General features: G+C 40.8%; 1 protein-coding gene across 2 annotated transcripts in view; it reads right to left on the bottom strand.

Annotated features, from left to right (window-relative positions):
• The window catches only part of VWF (von Willebrand factor), a 148437-nt gene that overhangs the window by 116547 nt on the left and 12940 nt on the right, over positions 1–18950 (bottom strand). For both annotated transcript variants that reach the window (XM_040566017.1, XM_040566023.1), the window contains exons 6-10: positions 16222–16346; positions 8081–8297; positions 5769–5891; positions 2908–3019; positions 582–628 (exon numbers count right to left, since the gene is read on the bottom strand). In XM_040566017.1, the coding sequence (XP_040421951.1) occupies positions 582–628; positions 2908–3019; positions 5769–5891; positions 8081–8297; positions 16222–16346 (624 nt within the window). The remainder of the gene's footprint in view (positions 1–581; positions 629–2907; positions 3020–5768; positions 5892–8080; positions 8298–16221; positions 16347–18950) is intronic.

The raw sequence follows: 18950 nt of genomic DNA, 5'->3' as shown, positions 1-18950 counted from the left end.
TGGTGAGTTTGGGAGGTGGTGAACAAGAACTTTGGGAGCAAGAATATCTGCAGAGCTGCCCCTCCTGTCTGCCACCACCTGTGGAAGGAAGGGCAGCCACCTTCTCCTAGAGGCTAGAGATCCTTCACCTGTAGGGTGACCTTTGGGGCCCAAATCCAAGGGGTATCAGGAGTTACCCAATCTACTCCCAGTACTTCAAGTTATAACATCAGTAAAAACATTCTGGTTTAGACAGTTGGCTAGGGAATAGTATCTGCACAAAGCAGCCCAACAGTGTTCCTCTACCTGAAATCTGTTCCTCTGATCATACAGACCCTTATATTTTGGTAAAGTAATCAAAAGAGGAACCAGTTTTGTCATCAAACAGGAATTTTAATTGCTAAACATACAGTACAACATCTGTTTTGTCTCACAGGGAGAACTTCTGAAATACAATACCACCTGGCTTGCACTGGAGTATGCAGGTAAGAATAAAGACAAATTCACTGTGTGGAAAAAAAATGTATATTGGGTGTAAATGAGAGGGATGTAGACAATATTTACTCACTTGTCAAAACCTAAAAACAGTAGGACCAACATACCTGGGCATTCCCCATTGCTGCAGATCCAGATGCCACGTCGACAAATGCTAGAAAACATAATTTTAAGTTATGCAAGAATATACATGTTCATATAGTGCAATTCATATCTTCTGTTGCAAGCTTTTCCCAAATAATTGAAATATTATATCCCTGTATATATATTTATATTCATATTATATTTTATATTTATATTATATTTTATATTAATATATATATTAATGTCCCTGTTTTAGGGAAATTAGACCAGCCCCCAGCATCCTTTCAATCTGCCATAATCTTGTTTCTTAATATATCCATCCTCCTGATCTCTTCTACCATCATTTGACAGCAACTGATGACAATATGAGCTGGAACGGTTGCAAAATTAAAGAACTTCTTTTTTCCCCAAAACATTTAATAGTTTACAACTATATTCCACTGATGTGGAATGAGTTTTAAATGCAATTCTCAAGATATTTCTATTACTATGATGGAATCTTAGAGGGGAAAAAAAAAAAAAAGATTTAACCTGTGGAAATAATACCTACAACCCCCAGCTCAAGGAAGGAAACTTCAAAGGTAAATGAGGTTGCTCAGGACCTTGCCCATTTGATTTTAGAAATATCCAGAATGGCTCTTCTGAGCAGCTGTCTCAGTGCTACACCATCTCAAGGGAATATTTTTTTCTAATGTCTAAATGGAATTTCCGTTGTCTCAACTCATGTCCATCACTTTTTGCTCTTTTGCTGTTTGCCTTTGAGAAGATTTTGTCCCTGTCTTCTTTTCAACCTCCCTTTAGGTAGTGAAAGTTTCCCCCATTAGCCTATAAACAAGTCTAGATCCCTTTGCTTCTCCTCATGCTTCTCCTCCCCAATCATTTCCAGAGTCCTCCACTAGACTATCTCCAGTTCATCAACCTCCCTCTTGCAGTGGCCATTATACCAGTACTGACCAGCACTGGCCACGCTACTCCAGGCATGGCCTCTTCAGTTTGATCCAAAAGACAATAAGCCCTGTCCTTTGCCAGCCGGCTAGACTTCTGCTCATGCAGACCTTTATCACTGTAACTGTACACTGCTGACTTAAGTTCCTCTTGCTCAGTTTCCCTTTCTCTGCAAAGAGTTTTTTCTGGTTTAATGTCTTTGGGTGGTGGATTTAGTGCCATCCCCAGAGGTGCTACCAGTAACCAGTAACAGGCACTGACAGTCATCGAGATTGCTGTCATTCTTGGATCTGTGATGTCAAGCTGGTCAATCCTAGAATCTCAAACTGAAATAATTTTTCAAGAGATGCTAGACTTTTTTTATTTCTTTAATTATTCCAGCCCTTTAAAACCACTTGCGGGGAGTCAATTTACTCGGGATGGTGAATGCTGAGCTGATGGAACAACATTCATAGAATCATGGAATCATTTAGGTTGGAAAAGACCTCTAAGATCATCAAGTCCAAACAATTCTCCACAGCATTATCAAATCTGAATAACAGGAAACATTTTCTAACAATACAGTCAGCATTAACCTCTCAAAAACACTATGGTTGAACAATGTGGCCAAGCTCAAAGCTGCAAACAGTTCCAGAAAAAAAGACAAAATGCTAATGTCATGATTATGGTTCATATTCTGTGATACATGGTGCCAGTAATGAAAAACTTCTGGTTAATAGTGATGACACATACACCATTTTTCTTCTGCATATGGTGGCTCTAACTTAGTCCCTCTTTTTTGGTCTAATTGGAAACATCTGTGCTCGGTGTTGTCTGAACTCCTTACACAAATACATTCACACTTACACATACCAGATCAAGCATACATTACTCATTCCCCTTCCTTTCTTTAGGCAGCTAGCCTTCCCCTTCAGAATGGTATTTGTGAGTGAAAGAAAAATTGTGAGCCATGCAGCTGGGAAGATCCATTAGCTTTGTGAGAAGTTTCAAGGACGTGCCTGAGCTAACTCCTCTTGGAAAGAAACCGTGTTTAGAGGTCAAATACATGTAGGAAGTCGAAACAAAGACACCGCTGCTGACACCAACCAGACATGGGAACCTGCCAGTCTGTCTTATCCACAGGAAACAGGTAGTTCTCTACTGTTTGAAGGAGTATGACCCTCACATTGTTCTATCAGGCCAAATATCCCTTTAAAAGCGAAGCTGATTTTGTATTTGTGAACAGCTCAATTCTTGGAAGGGGATGGTGTTTCCAATAAGAGACCAGGTCCTTTGCCAATGAAAATAAGTATTTTTAAGAAGAGACAGAGAGAGATATCTAGATAGATCATCTAAAACAGTCACCAAAAATGTGTGCGGTACCCTAGAGCGACAGCAACCATACCAAAGCAACACTGAATTTACCATGAGTTGCAATCCCGGGAGATGGTGAACCCAGGAGGATAATGTCTTCCAGAGTGGATGCAGGAGCAGTCAGAGCTTTCAATGCAATGTTCACCATCAAGGAGCTTTCCCTCTGGATAGATCATGTAACAACAGCACATGCACATACGACACACACACATGGACATAAACATAAATATGATTAGATTTTCTGGTTCTTCATATACTTTGGCAAGACCTCATATGCATTATTATCCATAGTTGCACAGAGAGCAATTACAAAGAATGTAGCTTGCCAAAAAGCCTCATGGGGGCTGGTGTCTACTTTTCTTCCAGTGCTGCCTCTCCTTCAGATGTGCTGAATGGTACATTTCTGGTGCTCCCAGAGAAGCTCTTTGCTTAGTCAGTCCCTGAGTCAGTATATATATATAGGACTCCTGTATATTGGAACATACAGGACTCAAATCTGGAGAGCATAATCAAGCTTGATCTGAGCTAATCTAGAAACCTGTTCAAAAAATACATGCACTGTATGTACTTAGAAATAGTGCAAAGCATAAACCCTAGAGCTAACAAGAACTGACTGAAGTAAAGAGTGCCCAGACAGGTTTTGCATTTGTTATATGAGGACAGAAGAGGAGAAAAAAAAAGTAGGGAATGAAGGAGCAAAGTTGAACAACAAGAATCCAGCAGACAGGGACTAAGCAATAGAAGAAACCTATGCAGGCAGTGTACTTTCAGCTGTCTTGGACAGCAAATACTGGGAAAGCACTGTGCCACAAATCAGGGTCAGAGAGAAAGCAGCATTATGATGTGGAGATCTGGTTTCTCTTTTCAACTTCTGCAGAAGCGAAGTGAGAAGGCTAATTTCCTAACTTGGATCCAGTTTCTGAGGTTTCCATATTACACAACTATAATTACCTATTCTATATATAGTCTATCTTACAAAGATAATTGGAGGCACATATCAGTTATAAAGACTTGTCTGAGATTGCATCATAAGCTAGCAGTAGAAGAAAGGACAAGTTTCTTGTTTCTTTCTCTCAGATCCACATGTTGATAGGTAGTTGATATTCCTCTGTTCAAAAAAGAGCTGCTATAACGAAACATTTTGACTGCTAAAAACTCCTTTTCCTTCTGTTTGAGGGAATCCTTCCAAACACCTGTAGAGATTCTGGTCCTTTTCCCTAGCAGCAGCATTCACCACTGACAGTGACACACAGGTAAGTCCCTTTTCTCCCATTCTTGCTATAGTGTTGCCTGGAAGGATATTTACTGTAGAGAAAATCCTTCCATTGAGAGATATTTAAACAAGATCTGAGCATTTAAGGCTCTCCAGAGAGCAAAAGAAAACAGACTGTCTGTGTTTTTTCCTGGCAATAGCAATTCTATTTACTGCTATTAAAATAACTGTGTGCTGCATTTAAGGAAGAATAAAATAAAGTAAAAAAGATACATACATTGAACAGATCATTTGTACTCTTGGAGAACTGGAAAGAAGCTAAGAGAAGGTATAATAATCATCCTAAATCCCAATTTTCTCTATTCATCTGTGAGATCCTCCTCACTTTCTATGAAACTCAAACAGAATTTCTTTCTTGTAGACTGTGCACCAAATAACAGTAAAAATATTGAACTGCTGATTCTTATTTCTTATCATTCAGTTTCTTCTAGTCATCTACAGTCCTCATGTAATACCTATTCTGTTGAGCTCCTGTCTCTGTGCCTCTCTGTTTCTGTCCCTTTACAACTTTCCTGTGCTGAACTGACCAGAGCAGACACCAAAGAAAGAATAGCCAGGGACCTTATGCAGCTGGTGGATTCAACACCTTCAGCTTTTCCCAACAGTCCCAGGACTGTACAAATCTAATAGCTAGTTGCTACACAACAAAATAAGCTCCTGTGCCTAATTCTATCACCTGCCAGCTTCCCCATACACATACTCAAGTTCTTCCATAGAATGACAGCTTTAAACCTCCAATGCACAAGAGACCAGCAGCTAAACGGGCAACTGCCAAGCTTTGAATGACTGGAAATGCTTTAGAATGCATTAATGACTCCTAAAACAAGGTTTATATCATCATCACTGCCTTGTCTTGGAAATCAGACTACATGCTCAGTAAACCTCAGTTACATTTAGTGTCTCAGTGCAGAGGGACAGTAAATACCTCTGTACATTCACATAAAGTCCAGATTTGAAGTGTGAAATGTAGAGAAATTCCTATTCAAAATAATAATAAAAGCTAGAAAAGGGAGCATAGGGATCATTGCAGACAGAAATCAAACTCTCCTCCTGCAGTCACGTTAAGTACAATAAGCAGAGGAGGAAGACCATGAAAAAAAAAAAAGTTTTGGTTGGGCTGCTACCTTTAAGCCAATCAGATCTCCTCTGATCAGGATCCTCTGAAAGGATTCCATAACAAGCAAAATCATTCATCTAAAATCCTGAAGATCTTTGGAAATATAGCACAAGTTCTACATGTTTTGTTTTTCTATAAGAAATGCCTTCAGTATATTCTCTATTCTTTTTTCCTCTAGCTTCTAAAGGAAGACAGCTTCTAGCCAAAAGCAGTTGAGAAGGAATCTAGACATGTCAGTGGTAGGTAGTCCCTCAGCAAGAAAGAAAGGCAATCCTAGAATACTAGATGGTGCTGATGTTCACAGAAACATTTACTTTTTAGTTGGCTCTAAAAAATGGCCTTTTCATAGAGTGAGCATACAGGCAGTATAGAAAACAGTTTATTCTAGGGCATGGTCCCAGAAAAGAGAAGTGTTTCTGATTTTGGGAAAAATTAAGAGAAGACACTGCTTTCCTTCTTCTAATAAAATAGGTAACACCACTGCCAAATGTTTTTCTGTAAACAGCTCTGTAAAAAAATTACCAGGGCAGCTGCAGCCATCAACACATTGTCCGTGACACACTTCATTGATATTCAGGCTCTGGCAGGTTTTGGCACAAGGAGATACACATTCCTTATACTCCATGCCAACTGGACATCTTGGCCCTGAAACAATTACAAGAAATTAGAAATGCAAATTCCTCAATAACTCTTAAATAAATAAATTCCCTTAATTATCACAGGCTGGGCCATAGAGACACCAAAAGGTCATACCCCCTCTAATCAATGATTTCTTTTCAGAAGCAAAAACATTTAAGGAACGCTAGATTTTCAGTTTGATTTTTCAGTTAGGTTGCCTAGTAAATACTTAGGGGTTACAGCCAATTTATTATCTAACAAATCGAGTCTAAATAACTAGAACCAAGTGCGTTAAGAACAGTCAAACATGGTGAAAAATTTTGCAATAATATCTGGGTAGTTTGGATAAACAAGCATGTTCTGTACTTTTAAGTTACACAATTACTACATTCATTTGGGAAACTACACTGATGTTTCATGTTCCCAGAGAGAACAGGGAGACAGTTAAGACTCTGAAATCCCACCCTTCTTCCAGAGAACTGCTAGCACAGACTAACACCCATGCTGCAGTATCTTTACTGCTGTCATTATCTAGGAGAGGCTGTTATGCAAGCACAAACTATAGCCATTCCTTCATTTTGATGCACAGGCATATCCCACAAGACTGCATGGGCATGCAGTGGGCAGAAAAGATTAGAGCCTGCCCTTTCTCAGCAAATCCTCTAATGAAGGATGCGGGAGGGTAACAAAGGAGTAGTCTTGCCCTTTGTGGCTCACTACTGCCCAGCACTACAGTCCTGGCAATACAGCAACATCTCATGCCTCCAATACAATTACTGTCATCATTTACTGAGACAGCATGATAGTGAAGGGTGATGCACAGATGAAGGATGATAGATAATTAAGATCCTGTTGTGGCAGCATACATGGGTAGTACCTCTCTTTCCTGGCTTGGAAAAAGTGTGGTTTGTGAAGTCAAGGGTTAAAAATGAGTTCTGGGAATAGAGATGCATTCTGTCATGGATTTAGCCAGACTTACAGAAAGCCCTGGCTAAAATGGGTCCTCTGGTTTGCACCTTGAGCAAAGAAACAAGTTAGATCCTTTTATATCCCCACATAAAGGTAACAAATTACTTCAAGAAAGAGTCTTCTTTGGTGTATAATCCCTTGAATAAGTGGTTGGCAATATCTTGCTGTGCTAACTGTAATCTGAAGATAGTGTTTTCTTCAGTGGTGGCTATTAACAGAGTAACTTTACCAGAGAAGAAAGTTGGCTTGTAAGTGCTGTCAGTACAAATATGTCATGTTAGTCCAGGAAATCAATTTATAAACATTCTGAGAAAACTGTCCTTCCTGTGTAATAAAGAAAGCATGAGAAAAATCATTGAGAACATGATATTAAAGGATTTTTATTAATATTCGTTTGTGTATTTATGTATTTAACTGGGGTTCTCCAGTGGAGGCATGCAGGTATATGAACTCCTGCACGTTGCGTGCAAATGTGACCTTTACTCTACAGAGGCATCCCAGACAATCTACATCCTTCTCTGTTTGCAAAATCTTTGCGGAGATGCAATCAAGACCTCTGACCTCGGCAAAATTAGGTTAATAAAGACAACATTTCAAGATGCAGTCAGGATCTCTGACTTAGAAAAAAAAAATGGCTAAACTAGGAAACATCCCAATTCCAATGTAATTGCTTCAAGCAAATAAAAGATTAAATAATTCTCTTTACCCAGGAGCATTAAGGAGAGCCTTTCATGAAGATGCTGTCTTACAAGTATAGGCTGGATAAAATCACACATCTGAACCAAGTGTGAAATAATTCCTGAACATCATAGTTGGTAGCTTTGTGTGATCACATAAATGTGTAGCAGCTCAGAATCTTCTTCATGGGGATTTTCTTACTTAGGGACATGGTTTAGTGGGTAATATTGGTGGTAGGGGGGATGGTTGGGCCAAATGATCTTGGAGGTCTTTTCCAACCTTAACAATTCTATGATTCTACGATTCATATGTGGTTCAAACAATCCTCACTTAGGGACAACAACTTCTAGCAAAGAGGTAAATGACAGGGAGCTGAAAGTGGGAGTGAGCAAAGGCACTTCAGATAAACGGTAGTGATGGGAACATTAAAATTTAACTTCCCTGCTCGAATCAACCTGAAACAACATCCTAAAAAATCAAGAGTTGCTCTTACCTGCAGCACATAAATCTGCAAGACAGGCATGATCTCATTTGGGGTAAGTAGCTCAGGAATAATTCTATCAACTTACTGCACAAGCTCTCTTCAGGCCACCCATCCAAAATCACTCCTTCATGAGCACAGTTTCTTGCATAATCAAGGAACACCGAGCAGTGACAGTTTGTGCTATGGGTACAGGCACAGATGTCTTCTTCACAGAGATGGATGTATGGCTCTGGATCCACTAGATGGTGGCACCGGGAAAAGGTCAGAGATGTTCTTAGCAGCTGGCAGATTTCCATGACACCCTGCATGACCAGTGCAAGGAGGGATAGGGGACAAAATATTTTAGTTACTATAAACTTAGGAAGAAAAATCTTTTCCAAACACACTGTCACCACTGTTAAATAACATCATGGTTATTAGTCACACATAAACACTGCAGTCAATAGCTAAAAGTGGGCTACATCCATTTATTCACTACATCCATAATACATACATAAACAAAGGTACATTAATATGCTGATTAACATAAAACAGTGTCATATAAGAGAGGCTTCACACAGAAACATGTCGGTCAATCAGTTATCAAATGCAGGAAAGTAAAGAACCGCTTGCTGTCCAGTGAAGAACCAGGTGGTGTCTGGAGGACCAGGAACACATGCACAGCAAGAGAGAGGAACTTAAAATTAAGGTACTTCAGAAGAAAAATGACCAGACAGACCATCTTTCAGATAATGAGGGAACAGAGCAAGTTTCACGCTGAAAGACCAAATCTGACTGGGATCCAAGGAATCAAATTTGTTTTCTACTTCTGACCTCATATTCCTGTCACTCCTGCTGGCTTGTCCAATGCATGATAGGTCAATTTAACTCGGATAAATGGCAGAAAAATAACCCAGGGAAAAAAAGCAAAATTTTCGCTTTTCTAGTAGTTAAACCAGCATGGTGACAGCTAGTGCAAGGACAGGACTGCACAGTGAGATGGGGAGGAAGGTACCAAAACTTACCTTTTCAGATGGCAACAAGCTATGTATGAATTAACTGTAATGGAACACAACCTAATGAGAGTTCACTTTATTTTGTGAAGGAGATTCCCAAGTAGATTTTCTCTTATGTTTACATTATGTCACAGTTCAATAAGTCTGAGGTCCTCAATGCAACTTTCTGAAAGGATGACAATGTGCTTAGATAAGTGGGAAAACAATGTCTGATACAACCCTAACATAAACAGTTGAAGTGGAACTTTATTCTACTTATTCATCAATGTTTTATATAAGCATTTGTAACCATGCTGTATATTTCAGGCCTATCATTACATGGAGGCATGACACGACAGGTTCTTAAGCTGGTTCCTTCAAAGTAAGGAGAAGTACCTGAGATGACAGAACACAGAAGTTATAGATTCATAGCTGTGCTAAAAAATAAAAAATAAAAAAAAAAAATAAAAAAAAAGTTTGGTTGTCTTGTTTCCAATTTTGGGTGAGGTGAGGTGGAAGGTGAAAAATGGGGAGCAAAAACACCCACAGACTTTAGCAGATGTCTAGATGCCTTCTCTAAATGGCAGATGGTATACCTGCATAGTAGAGGTACTAAGGTTTCTACTGCTGAGTAGGAAGACTTTACTTGCTGGAGGGTGTTTTGTCCGGATGATCAACTTAGTACATGCCTGAACTGAGACAGAACTTCTGACTTATGAAAACAAACCAAACAGAAATGTCTGATCTACTGAAAATTGAAAATATATTCAGAGTTTAGCAAAGAGCTGCATGAATAATTGCATATATAAGGAGGTCTTGAGCCTTCTGAGAAAGGTCTCTGGGAATGTAAAAGCAATGCTAACTGAGCATGATTGTCTTCCAGAAAAATAGATCCAGCCTGAAATATTTCTGATGCCCAAATAGAAGACACCATGCTGAGAGAGCTGGAACGACGACTAGAAAGGGGGGAGCAGGAAGTGCATAAATAGTGTTGGTACTACTCTTAGACTACACGAAGTATGAGAAAACTGACAAAGTGCCACAGGCCTGGGAGTAATAAAAATACAAACAGCCAGAAGAGCTATTAAAGCAGAGTTTCAAGATGAAACTGATGCAATCAGAAGTGAGCTGAGAGCTGTTCAGAGGATGAGCAGTGCAGCAGCTCCTGGACCAAAGCCCTGATCCAGATACTGTCAAATGCAATAGAAAAATGACATATGCAATAAGCCCACTCACAGGCTGTGTTAATAAGGTAATAGCCTTGCTAAAAAGGTAATACACCTCAACTGTTATGCTGCAATAGAACTCAGACTGTATAGTCTGCAAAACACATGGTGACAACAAAGCTAGTCAAAACAACCTTTTTGGATCATGTTCACTACATATCACTAAATGAGACTAAAAACAACAACAAAAACTTTTAAAACCATGTTTCCCCATGGTGTTCTTTAGTATTGTTCAATAACAACATACCTAATGACTGACCTTTAACTGCTTGTCAAGAAAACAAGTCATATGCCAGAAATCACCATACAGTTCATTTTCTCTGTTTAAAGGCTTTCTTGCCATTCAAATTGCTTCAAATTTTCAACCGACTTTATACAAGAAATTGTAGATCTAATTTTCCTGTATTTTAGACATATCTCATCTATGTATTATGAAAAACTAATAGACATAAGATGAAATACAGGAAAATCCCACTATATAAAAGATAAAAAATATTTTTATTATGATGGCGGTCAAACACTGGAACAGGTGCTCATAGGGGCTGTGAAACCTTCAACCTTGGAGATAATCAAAATGTGACTGGACAAAGATCTGAGCAACCTGACCTAAGGCAGCCCTGTTTCAAGCAGGGGTTTGGAGTAGATGGCCTCCAAAGGTCCCTTCCAAGTTAATTCTACAAATTATTTTTATTTTCTCTCCTTTCTTTAAAACTGAATGGTCAAGCTGAACTAACAGAGTTCTTTAGTCAGGGGACAGTACACCTGTGTGGAGAGACCAGAGCCATCTCACCCATGGCTATAGTGTTCCTGCTTACGGAATAATAGTCCTGGAAGCTGCTTCACACAGAAAAGGAACTGCCCCAAACCAACAGACTAGGGAGTAAAGCCTCAGCCTGAAACAGTGCTTAGCATGCAGAGGGCTGTAAGATTAAAACCACCGGAACTGACTGCAGTATTTGAAATACAGGTGAAGGTCTCGACTTTACTTCACTTACTTCTGCATGAGTTCTGTTTTAAGTGTTTCTTTAAATGCCTTGGCAGTGTCCTTGCACTGGCAAGTCCTACTGACCACAAGCCTACTGACTTTCTTTATTCCCCAGTCCCACCACACAGAGTTGTAGGCGGCATTTTATACATTCTTCCAATTTCTGTGGCATTGTATTATGCTGCTGCATGAATTGCATTTGTCTATTCTTTACTGATTGCCATTAAAGAAAGAAAAACTAAAAAGTAACAGAAGAAAGCAGAGATACCCTATCATTCTTTTGAATTTTAATCTTATAGTACATGGATACACAGAAGTGTTTCTTTACATCATCCAAGAAGGATATATTTTAGTGCCATAGCTGGGTATAATCTTTCAGACTATCTTTCTTTCAGACTTTCTTTCACCTATCAAAGGAGAATAATTTAGCCTCCCATCTTTCCAAGTAAAGAGCATCCAAATCCAGTATGTTTAGTACATCAAATGGTAGTTATATCTTTGAACAAACATATTAACAACAGACAGAAGACACTTAAATTCTGGTTCAGCTAATATAGAATCACAAAGTTGTTTGGGTTGGAAGGAACCTTAAGAAATATCTATTTCCAACACATACGCACACACACACACACACACCATGGGCGGGGGATGCCACTCACTAGATCATGTTGTTCAAAGCCCCATCCAACCTGGCCTTGAACACTTCCAGGGATGGAGCATCCACAGCTTCTCTGGGCAACCTGTGCCAGTGCCTCACCATCCTCCGAGTAAAGAATTTCTTCCTAATGTCTAACCTAAACCTACCCTATTTTAGTTTAAAGACATTACCCCTTGTCCTATCATTAAACTCCATGCTAAAGAATCCCACCCCATCTTTCTTGTAGGCCCTTTTAAAGTACTGTAAGGCCGCTAGAAGGTGTTCCCAGAGCCTTCTCTTCTCCAGGATGAACAACCCCAACTCTCTCAGCCTGTCTTCACAGGATATGTAGATTTCAGGAGCAGACAAATTAGATTCTGGACAAAGCGGGCTTCATTTTCACTCCTGAAATATATTACAGTAATTTATGTCCGTGTATTTGCTGACCTGCTTGTGAGTTCTATCATTATCATGATCCAAAAATCTCAAACCTCTCTCCCTTGCTTTCAGCTTTGAGGATAAATGTTGTTTCTTTATTGCACATGGAAGTACTCCATGGAATATGAGTGTATTTTGTACCGATTACAGCAAGAGTAGCAAAAGTATAAATTAGTCAAATTCTAATTTCACCTTTGAACTACAGTCACTTTCACAACTAACATGCTATAGCTATAGTATTCTAACAAAAATAAGTAAACAAATAAATAAAGGAAGAATACAGTGATCTGTGGCCTTCATACATCATTTCCGTTAGGGATGAAATATGGAAAATTAAGGCAACATCTAAGAATGCATAAAAGTATACTAATTCTTTAAAACACATTTATGTTTTCAACACTGACTCATTACAGCAGTTACACACTTTTCACTCAGTTTAATACTTTGAGATCCTTGTTGCCTATGCTGTTGGACATCTGAGAGGCTATTAGATTGCAGTACTTCATGGAATAGATGGCCTAAATCATCACAGCTATGTGGTGAAAAAAAATGGATCAGAAAAAACTGAGAAGCTCATTCATGGTAGGGAGGCTGTAGCTCCCTCCCTCCAACACTGCCCAGTTTGGCATGTTCTCTGGATCACAAGACAAGGTAGATAGCAGGCATCTCCACCATGTAGATGGCAAACTGCATCCAGCCCTAGGAGGGGAATACATATATCTGGAAAGAAACCATATCTACAGGCAGAGCAGTAGTCAAACACGTAAGTGTGTATGTGCTTTGGAGGTGGAGAACAGGGAGGGGCCCAGAGCAGCAGTGGGGTAAAAATGTGAGCTGGTTCCAGACCCTCAGCTGATACACACCAGCATTAATCAAAATAAGAGCACTTTCTTAATAAAGAACATTAAATTGCCCATGTTTTCTATGATTTAAAGATGTGTTGTGCAGAATTCAAGTCCAAGAAGCTCCAAGGAAAGAAGATACAAGTAGGCATCAGGAGATTGCCCTGTTGCTGTCTCTCCAGTGGATTGGAACAAATAAAACAGGAAGGACAAACCTTGTAAAGGAGAGGAAGCATACCCAGTTAAAGAGCTGGGACCACCAGCAGCTCTAGCTGGCTTACACACAGAAAAGAACAACCAGTATCTCCACCAGTCACCCAGCTGAGAGCTGGTTCTCATGTGGCACAAGGTTCTCCTAGTCACCATGAGCACACACCCATGGGTCCAGGCAGCACAGAGATCTAACACATCTGCTCCTTGACAAAGTTCCACCTGGTCAGCCACTAACTCTGTGCAGCTTTCAAGTAGACTCAGAAAATGAAACTGAATTAGACACAGCATAAAGCTCACCATCTCCAAACTCTTCTAAGCTTGATTATAAACCATTGCAAAAGTTTGGGCTCCAGATAGGAGCAATGTGGCTTTCCAGTTTCACTGTATTTCTCAAGGGAAGCAGAAGACATCTCCCTATGGATGCTGGTTTAGTGGCTGCTGTGCGTGGGAAGAGAGGGCAAATAAAAGTCCAGATCTGCAGTGAGTGGGGGGCCGGGGGAGGAGGAACAGGCTGAAGCAGAGCTATTGTTTCCCTCACCTAGCAGCTGACTGCCTGGCCCGGAGGGAGGCTGGGAGACGGGGGAGATTTGCATTCCGAAAGCTAAAGCAAGCAAACAAAGCAAGCTATTAGAAAGCTCGACATTCTTTAGCAGCACTCGTTCGGCTGAACTGCTATTAATAGCTCTGTGTTTATTCTTGTACAGTGAATAAATTAAGCCAATGTTAAACGCTGTGAGCTCATGAACTCACACAAGACAGGAGATAATTTCATCCACCTAATTTTTTGTGGGAAAGCAAACTTTGTCCAAAAAAGCATCAATATTTAACATGGTCTGTACAAAACTCACATTAACTGCAGTCTAGTCTCCAGGCAGCATTTCATCCTGCATTTCATCCCACATGCCACTCCGTGGCCTCCCCTACAGTGTTGACATTTTCTAGAAGTTAAACTTGTCTAAACAGATAAAATTCCAGCAGCCACAACCAGTCACAAGAACCAACTCTGCTCTGGAGCTGTGAACAGCTTTGAAATACAGTTCTGTTCATCTGAAGACATCTCAACCAGGTTGAAACCCGTCACTGAAGTCATGCCCTTTGGGTATCAAACAGGCGTAGCTAGAGAGGTGCCAGGCATCACGTCATTACTCACCTCAGGTGTTTAATCAGTCTAGAACCTGACAGAAACTCTGCACATACAGGCACAGCTCCAGCAAGAAGCATGCACTGAAGGTCTCCACCCTGCAATCATTGCCATAGTTCCTCAGCCAGTTTTGCAGACCGCAAAGCTATTGTGCTTAGGGGTATGAGCGTGCTTTGCTGAATTTCAGAATATGTCTACCATAAATATTCCCTCTCAAAAGCTTAGTGGAAGTAGTCAGAAGTTTACAAGCTTATCCCAGCCTTCGTTAGCTTATTCCAAGTAATAGAAAACCAACATTAGAAGTAAATGTAGAGCAAATATGTCCCAAGAAGCACTACTACCCTTGAGAAATTATTTGAGCCTCGTTTAAAAAGTATCAGTCTATGGGACTTGTATAGCAAGATAGTAAAAGCTAAATTTTGATCTCAGTTACTCTGGTATAACTCTAATCATAGCACCCACACAGTCATTCTGATTTACACAGAGTACCTGAGATCAGATCCAAACCCTAAACGAATGAAAGCTCAATTTACCATGACTGTCATAACCTGTAATATCACATGCAGTCAGTGCATACTCAAAGTCATTTTCCTCCCTGAGCTGGTGGCCATATCTGTGTGTCTGCCCTGTGTCTAATGTAAACAAGGAACATGTTTATACTTGTAAAATAAGAAAAGAAACAGGTTGATGCAGGGAAGGCGGGATCACAGAATTGTCTGTGGTGAGCTGTCCCGTGTTTCTTTAACAAATCTGAGCTACTATCTATATACATAACTGAAGAAACCTACTCCTCCCGGCAGGAGAAATAGCCTGGTGGCACACAGCCAGCACAACAACTACAGAGAACATCTCTGTCAAAAACAGCCTGCCTGAAGCATCTGCCTGCTCTGGTGCCACGCACATATATGAACTTTAACACATGCACAAATACTATTTGTGGTGGTGGTGCCTAAAGAGATGTCAGAGGCAATGCTTTCCTGCTCACGGGATAACAGGGGTTGTTACTTGCCTAAAATCGAAGGCACCACTTAAACACACCTTTCCCAAGTAATGTTGGAGTTTCTTTGGCAGCAACTCACGCTTCAGGCTCTAATGAGCTGTTTGTTTCTTTGTTTATCTGTTTGGGGGTTGTGTGTTAGATTGGGGACTTTTTCTTAGCAGGTTTGGGGGGCAACATGTACTACAACTTTAGAAAGAATACTCACAGGCAAGATGCAGTAGGAGAGTTAAAACTGCATTCAGTAACTAGTGAGCAAACTGTTCCTTTTACAACACTGCATGTAAATAAGACATGGGTCACAACATGCAGCCTCTTGGGTCAGTTATTCACAGCACTTGGAAGCCTAGTCTGCAAGGTGGTCACGCAGTTCCCAGCTGAACAACAACACATGCAGCTGCATCTTGTACCCAATGTTATGGAGAGCACCCAGCATGGCATGCACCACCCCTGACACCTCTTGCTGCACCACATGCTTCCTAAGTGTGCTCCTGCCAGGCTGAGCGAGGAGCCGCACACCGATCCCTGCACTTTGCAGCACCTGTTTGCAGTGTGGTGGCAAAAGTAGTGCTCTGTATAGCTAACACAGACCACTCCACATCTCAGAAACCCAAACCAGGCATCTCCTGCACCTTGCATCCCAACCATTTGCTGAGGGAGGATCGTGTCAGGTGCAGGACTCAGGGAACGATTGTGTTCCTCTACCAAAGAGCAGACAAGCTGCCTTCAGGTAGTGGGGGACTGAAACTGGAATGGGATCTTGTGGCACCAACCTTCTCTGCAATATCAGATGAAATGTTGCATATGCTGCTTGGAGTCTGGACTCTCTTGCACCGCTTATTTTCACTGCGCAAAGCCCAGGAGTTTGCAAAATCATAGCTGTTTCCCGCAAGGGTCCCTGTGAATCAAGAAGAGGAGAAGCACATAGCTGTTTAGGGTTTTGAGAAACAAGTGGTCATTAGTGACTATGATCAATACGAGGGGCTGGTGAAGGATGTTTTTAAAACCAGAACTGTTTCATTGAAAGAATTTCTATTCCAAATAGATTGACTGTAGAAAAGCCACCTTCACTGATCTGGATCGACTCCTGCATGGTATGTTTCTAAATTCCCTCCCTGAGCAGGACAGAACAAAGCTTGCAGAAGACAGCTCCCAGCAGATCGCACATTTCTAAAAAACACTAGAAGATATTCATTGGTTAGATATATTTGGCAGAAACTTAGACATGCCTAGACATTTTTATTATTTGAAAGTTGTCAACAAGACAGTAGAGATTAGTGAGGAAAAACACACACCCAAAAGAAAAAAAAAAAAAAAAAAAAGAAAGAAGAAAAAGGAAAGAAAGAAAAAAAGGAAAAGAAAGAAAGAAAGAAAGAAAGAAGAAAGAAGGAAGAAAGAAGAAAGAAAGGAAGGAAGGAGGAGGAGAGAAAGAGAGAGAGAGAGAAAGAGAAGAGAGAGAGAGAGAAAGAGAAAGAGAGAAAGAGAGAAAGAAAGAAAGAAAGAAAAAGAAAAAGAAAGAAAGAAAGAAGGAAAGCTGCTCTCCCAAAGCAATGGAAGTATTAGCATCCCTGATCACATCTAACCTTCATTTTCTCATTCTGTCTGAAACTACATCTTGTTTAAAAGAAACTTAACATATGCCATAATGCTTGGGCCCTTGGTGTGATCTTACAGTGTAACCTGTCCCAAAACATGCTCCTCCGTGTTACAAGCAGATCTTGTGCCAGACTTGTCTAGATTTGCACATATTTTGCATAAAAGCAAAACTGAAGGAGTTAATCTGTACATCTGTTGCTTCCTAGGAAATGCAAGCCACATCTCTTGCTCCATCCTTTTTTTCCTCCAGAAAGGGAATGTTTCCTCATTTTGTCTCCCATGATTTTGGTCTGACTAATTGCGGGACTACTTCCCTTCCTTGATAGGTACCTGCTACAAGATAGTTAATTTTGTGATTCTCAGTTCTGTGACTTTGCTTTTTAAACCCCTATTGTGTTGCATGCAAGAACATCAGTTGTCACTGTTAACTCATTTCCAAGACCTTATGCAGAAAATATCTTGAAATATGACCCCCCTCATTACCCAGAAAACAAGTGAAATGGTTCCTAAACATAATATTTTTGTTTGTAAATATATATGTTAGATAGTGTTATATAGATATATGCATATGATCAGGCAATTCATGATGGATTTGGGTTTGCCCAACAGCTCAAGGTCTTGCCCCAGGTAAGCTTCCTCAACATATGATAGTAAAAAACTAGGCTAGTAATGAATGAAGAGAGATCATTCAACAGTGCATTTTTCTTGTAATTGGCCCAGTCTAGCATTAAGTGACTTATGGCAACAGATATCCCACATGATGTCCTTGTCTCTAAATTGGAGAGTCATGGATTTGACAAATGGACCACTCATTGGGTAAGGAAGTAGCTGGATGGTCATACTCAAAGAGTTGTGGTCAACAGCTCAATGCTCAAGTGGAAATCAATAACAAGTGGTGTTCCTCAGGGGTCAGTACTGGGACCAGCACTATTTAACATCTTTATCTGTGAGATGGACAGTGAAGTTGATTGCACCCTCAGCAACTCTGCCGATGACACCAACCTGTGCGGTGGGGCCAACATGCTGGAGGGAAGGGATGCCATCCAGAGGGACCTGGACAAGCTTGAGAGGTAGGCCTGTGAGAACCTCATGAGGTTAAACAAGGCCAAGGGCAAGGTCCTGCACCTGGGACAGGGTAATCCCAAGCACAAATATAGGCTGGGCAAAGAACGGATTAAGAGCAGCCCTGAGAAGAAGGACTTGTAGGTTTTGGCTGATGAAATGCTCAACATGAGCTGGCAATGTGCACTTGCAGCCCAGAAAGCCAGCTTATCCTGGGCTGCATCAAACGAGGAGTGGCCAGAAGGTCGAGGGAGGTGATTCTCACCTCTACTCTGCTCTCGTTAGACCCCACTGGTGTACTGCGTTCAGCTCTGGGGCCTCCAACATAAGAAGGACATGGACCTATTAGAACGAGTCCAGAAGAGGACCATGAATATGATTAGAGGGCTGGAGCACCTCTCCTGTTAAGACAGGCTGAGGGAGTTGGGGTGGTTCATCCTGGAGAAGAGAAGGCTCTGGGGACACCTTCTAGCGGTCTTACAGTACCTAAAGGGGGCCTACAGGAGAACTGGGGAGGGACTCTTTGTCAGGGAGCGTAGCGATAGAACAAGGAGTACAGGTTTTAATCTACAGAAGGATAGATTTAGATTAGACATTAGCAAGAAATTCTTTAGTCAGAGGGTGGTGAGGACTGGCACAGGTTGCCCAGAGAAGCTGTGGATGCTCCATCCCTGGAAGTGTTCAAGGCCAGGTTAGATGGGGCTTTGAGCAACCTGGTCTAGTGGAATGTGTCCCTAGTAGTGGGGTTGGAATTAGATGATCCTTAAGGTCCCTTCTAATCCAAACTATTTTATGATTCTATGATAAAGGGCTATATAGTCATTCAACTTTAAAATGAGTGTTA

The sequence above is a fragment of the Cygnus olor genome, chromosome 1, assembly GCF_009769625.2.
Source record: "Cygnus olor isolate bCygOlo1 chromosome 1, bCygOlo1.pri.v2, whole genome shotgun sequence".
Taxonomy (NCBI): Eukaryota; Metazoa; Chordata; class Aves; order Anseriformes; family Anatidae; genus Cygnus; species Cygnus olor.
The sequence above is the reverse complement of the archived record's forward strand: the minus strand, read 5'-3'. Positions and strand labels throughout refer to the sequence as shown.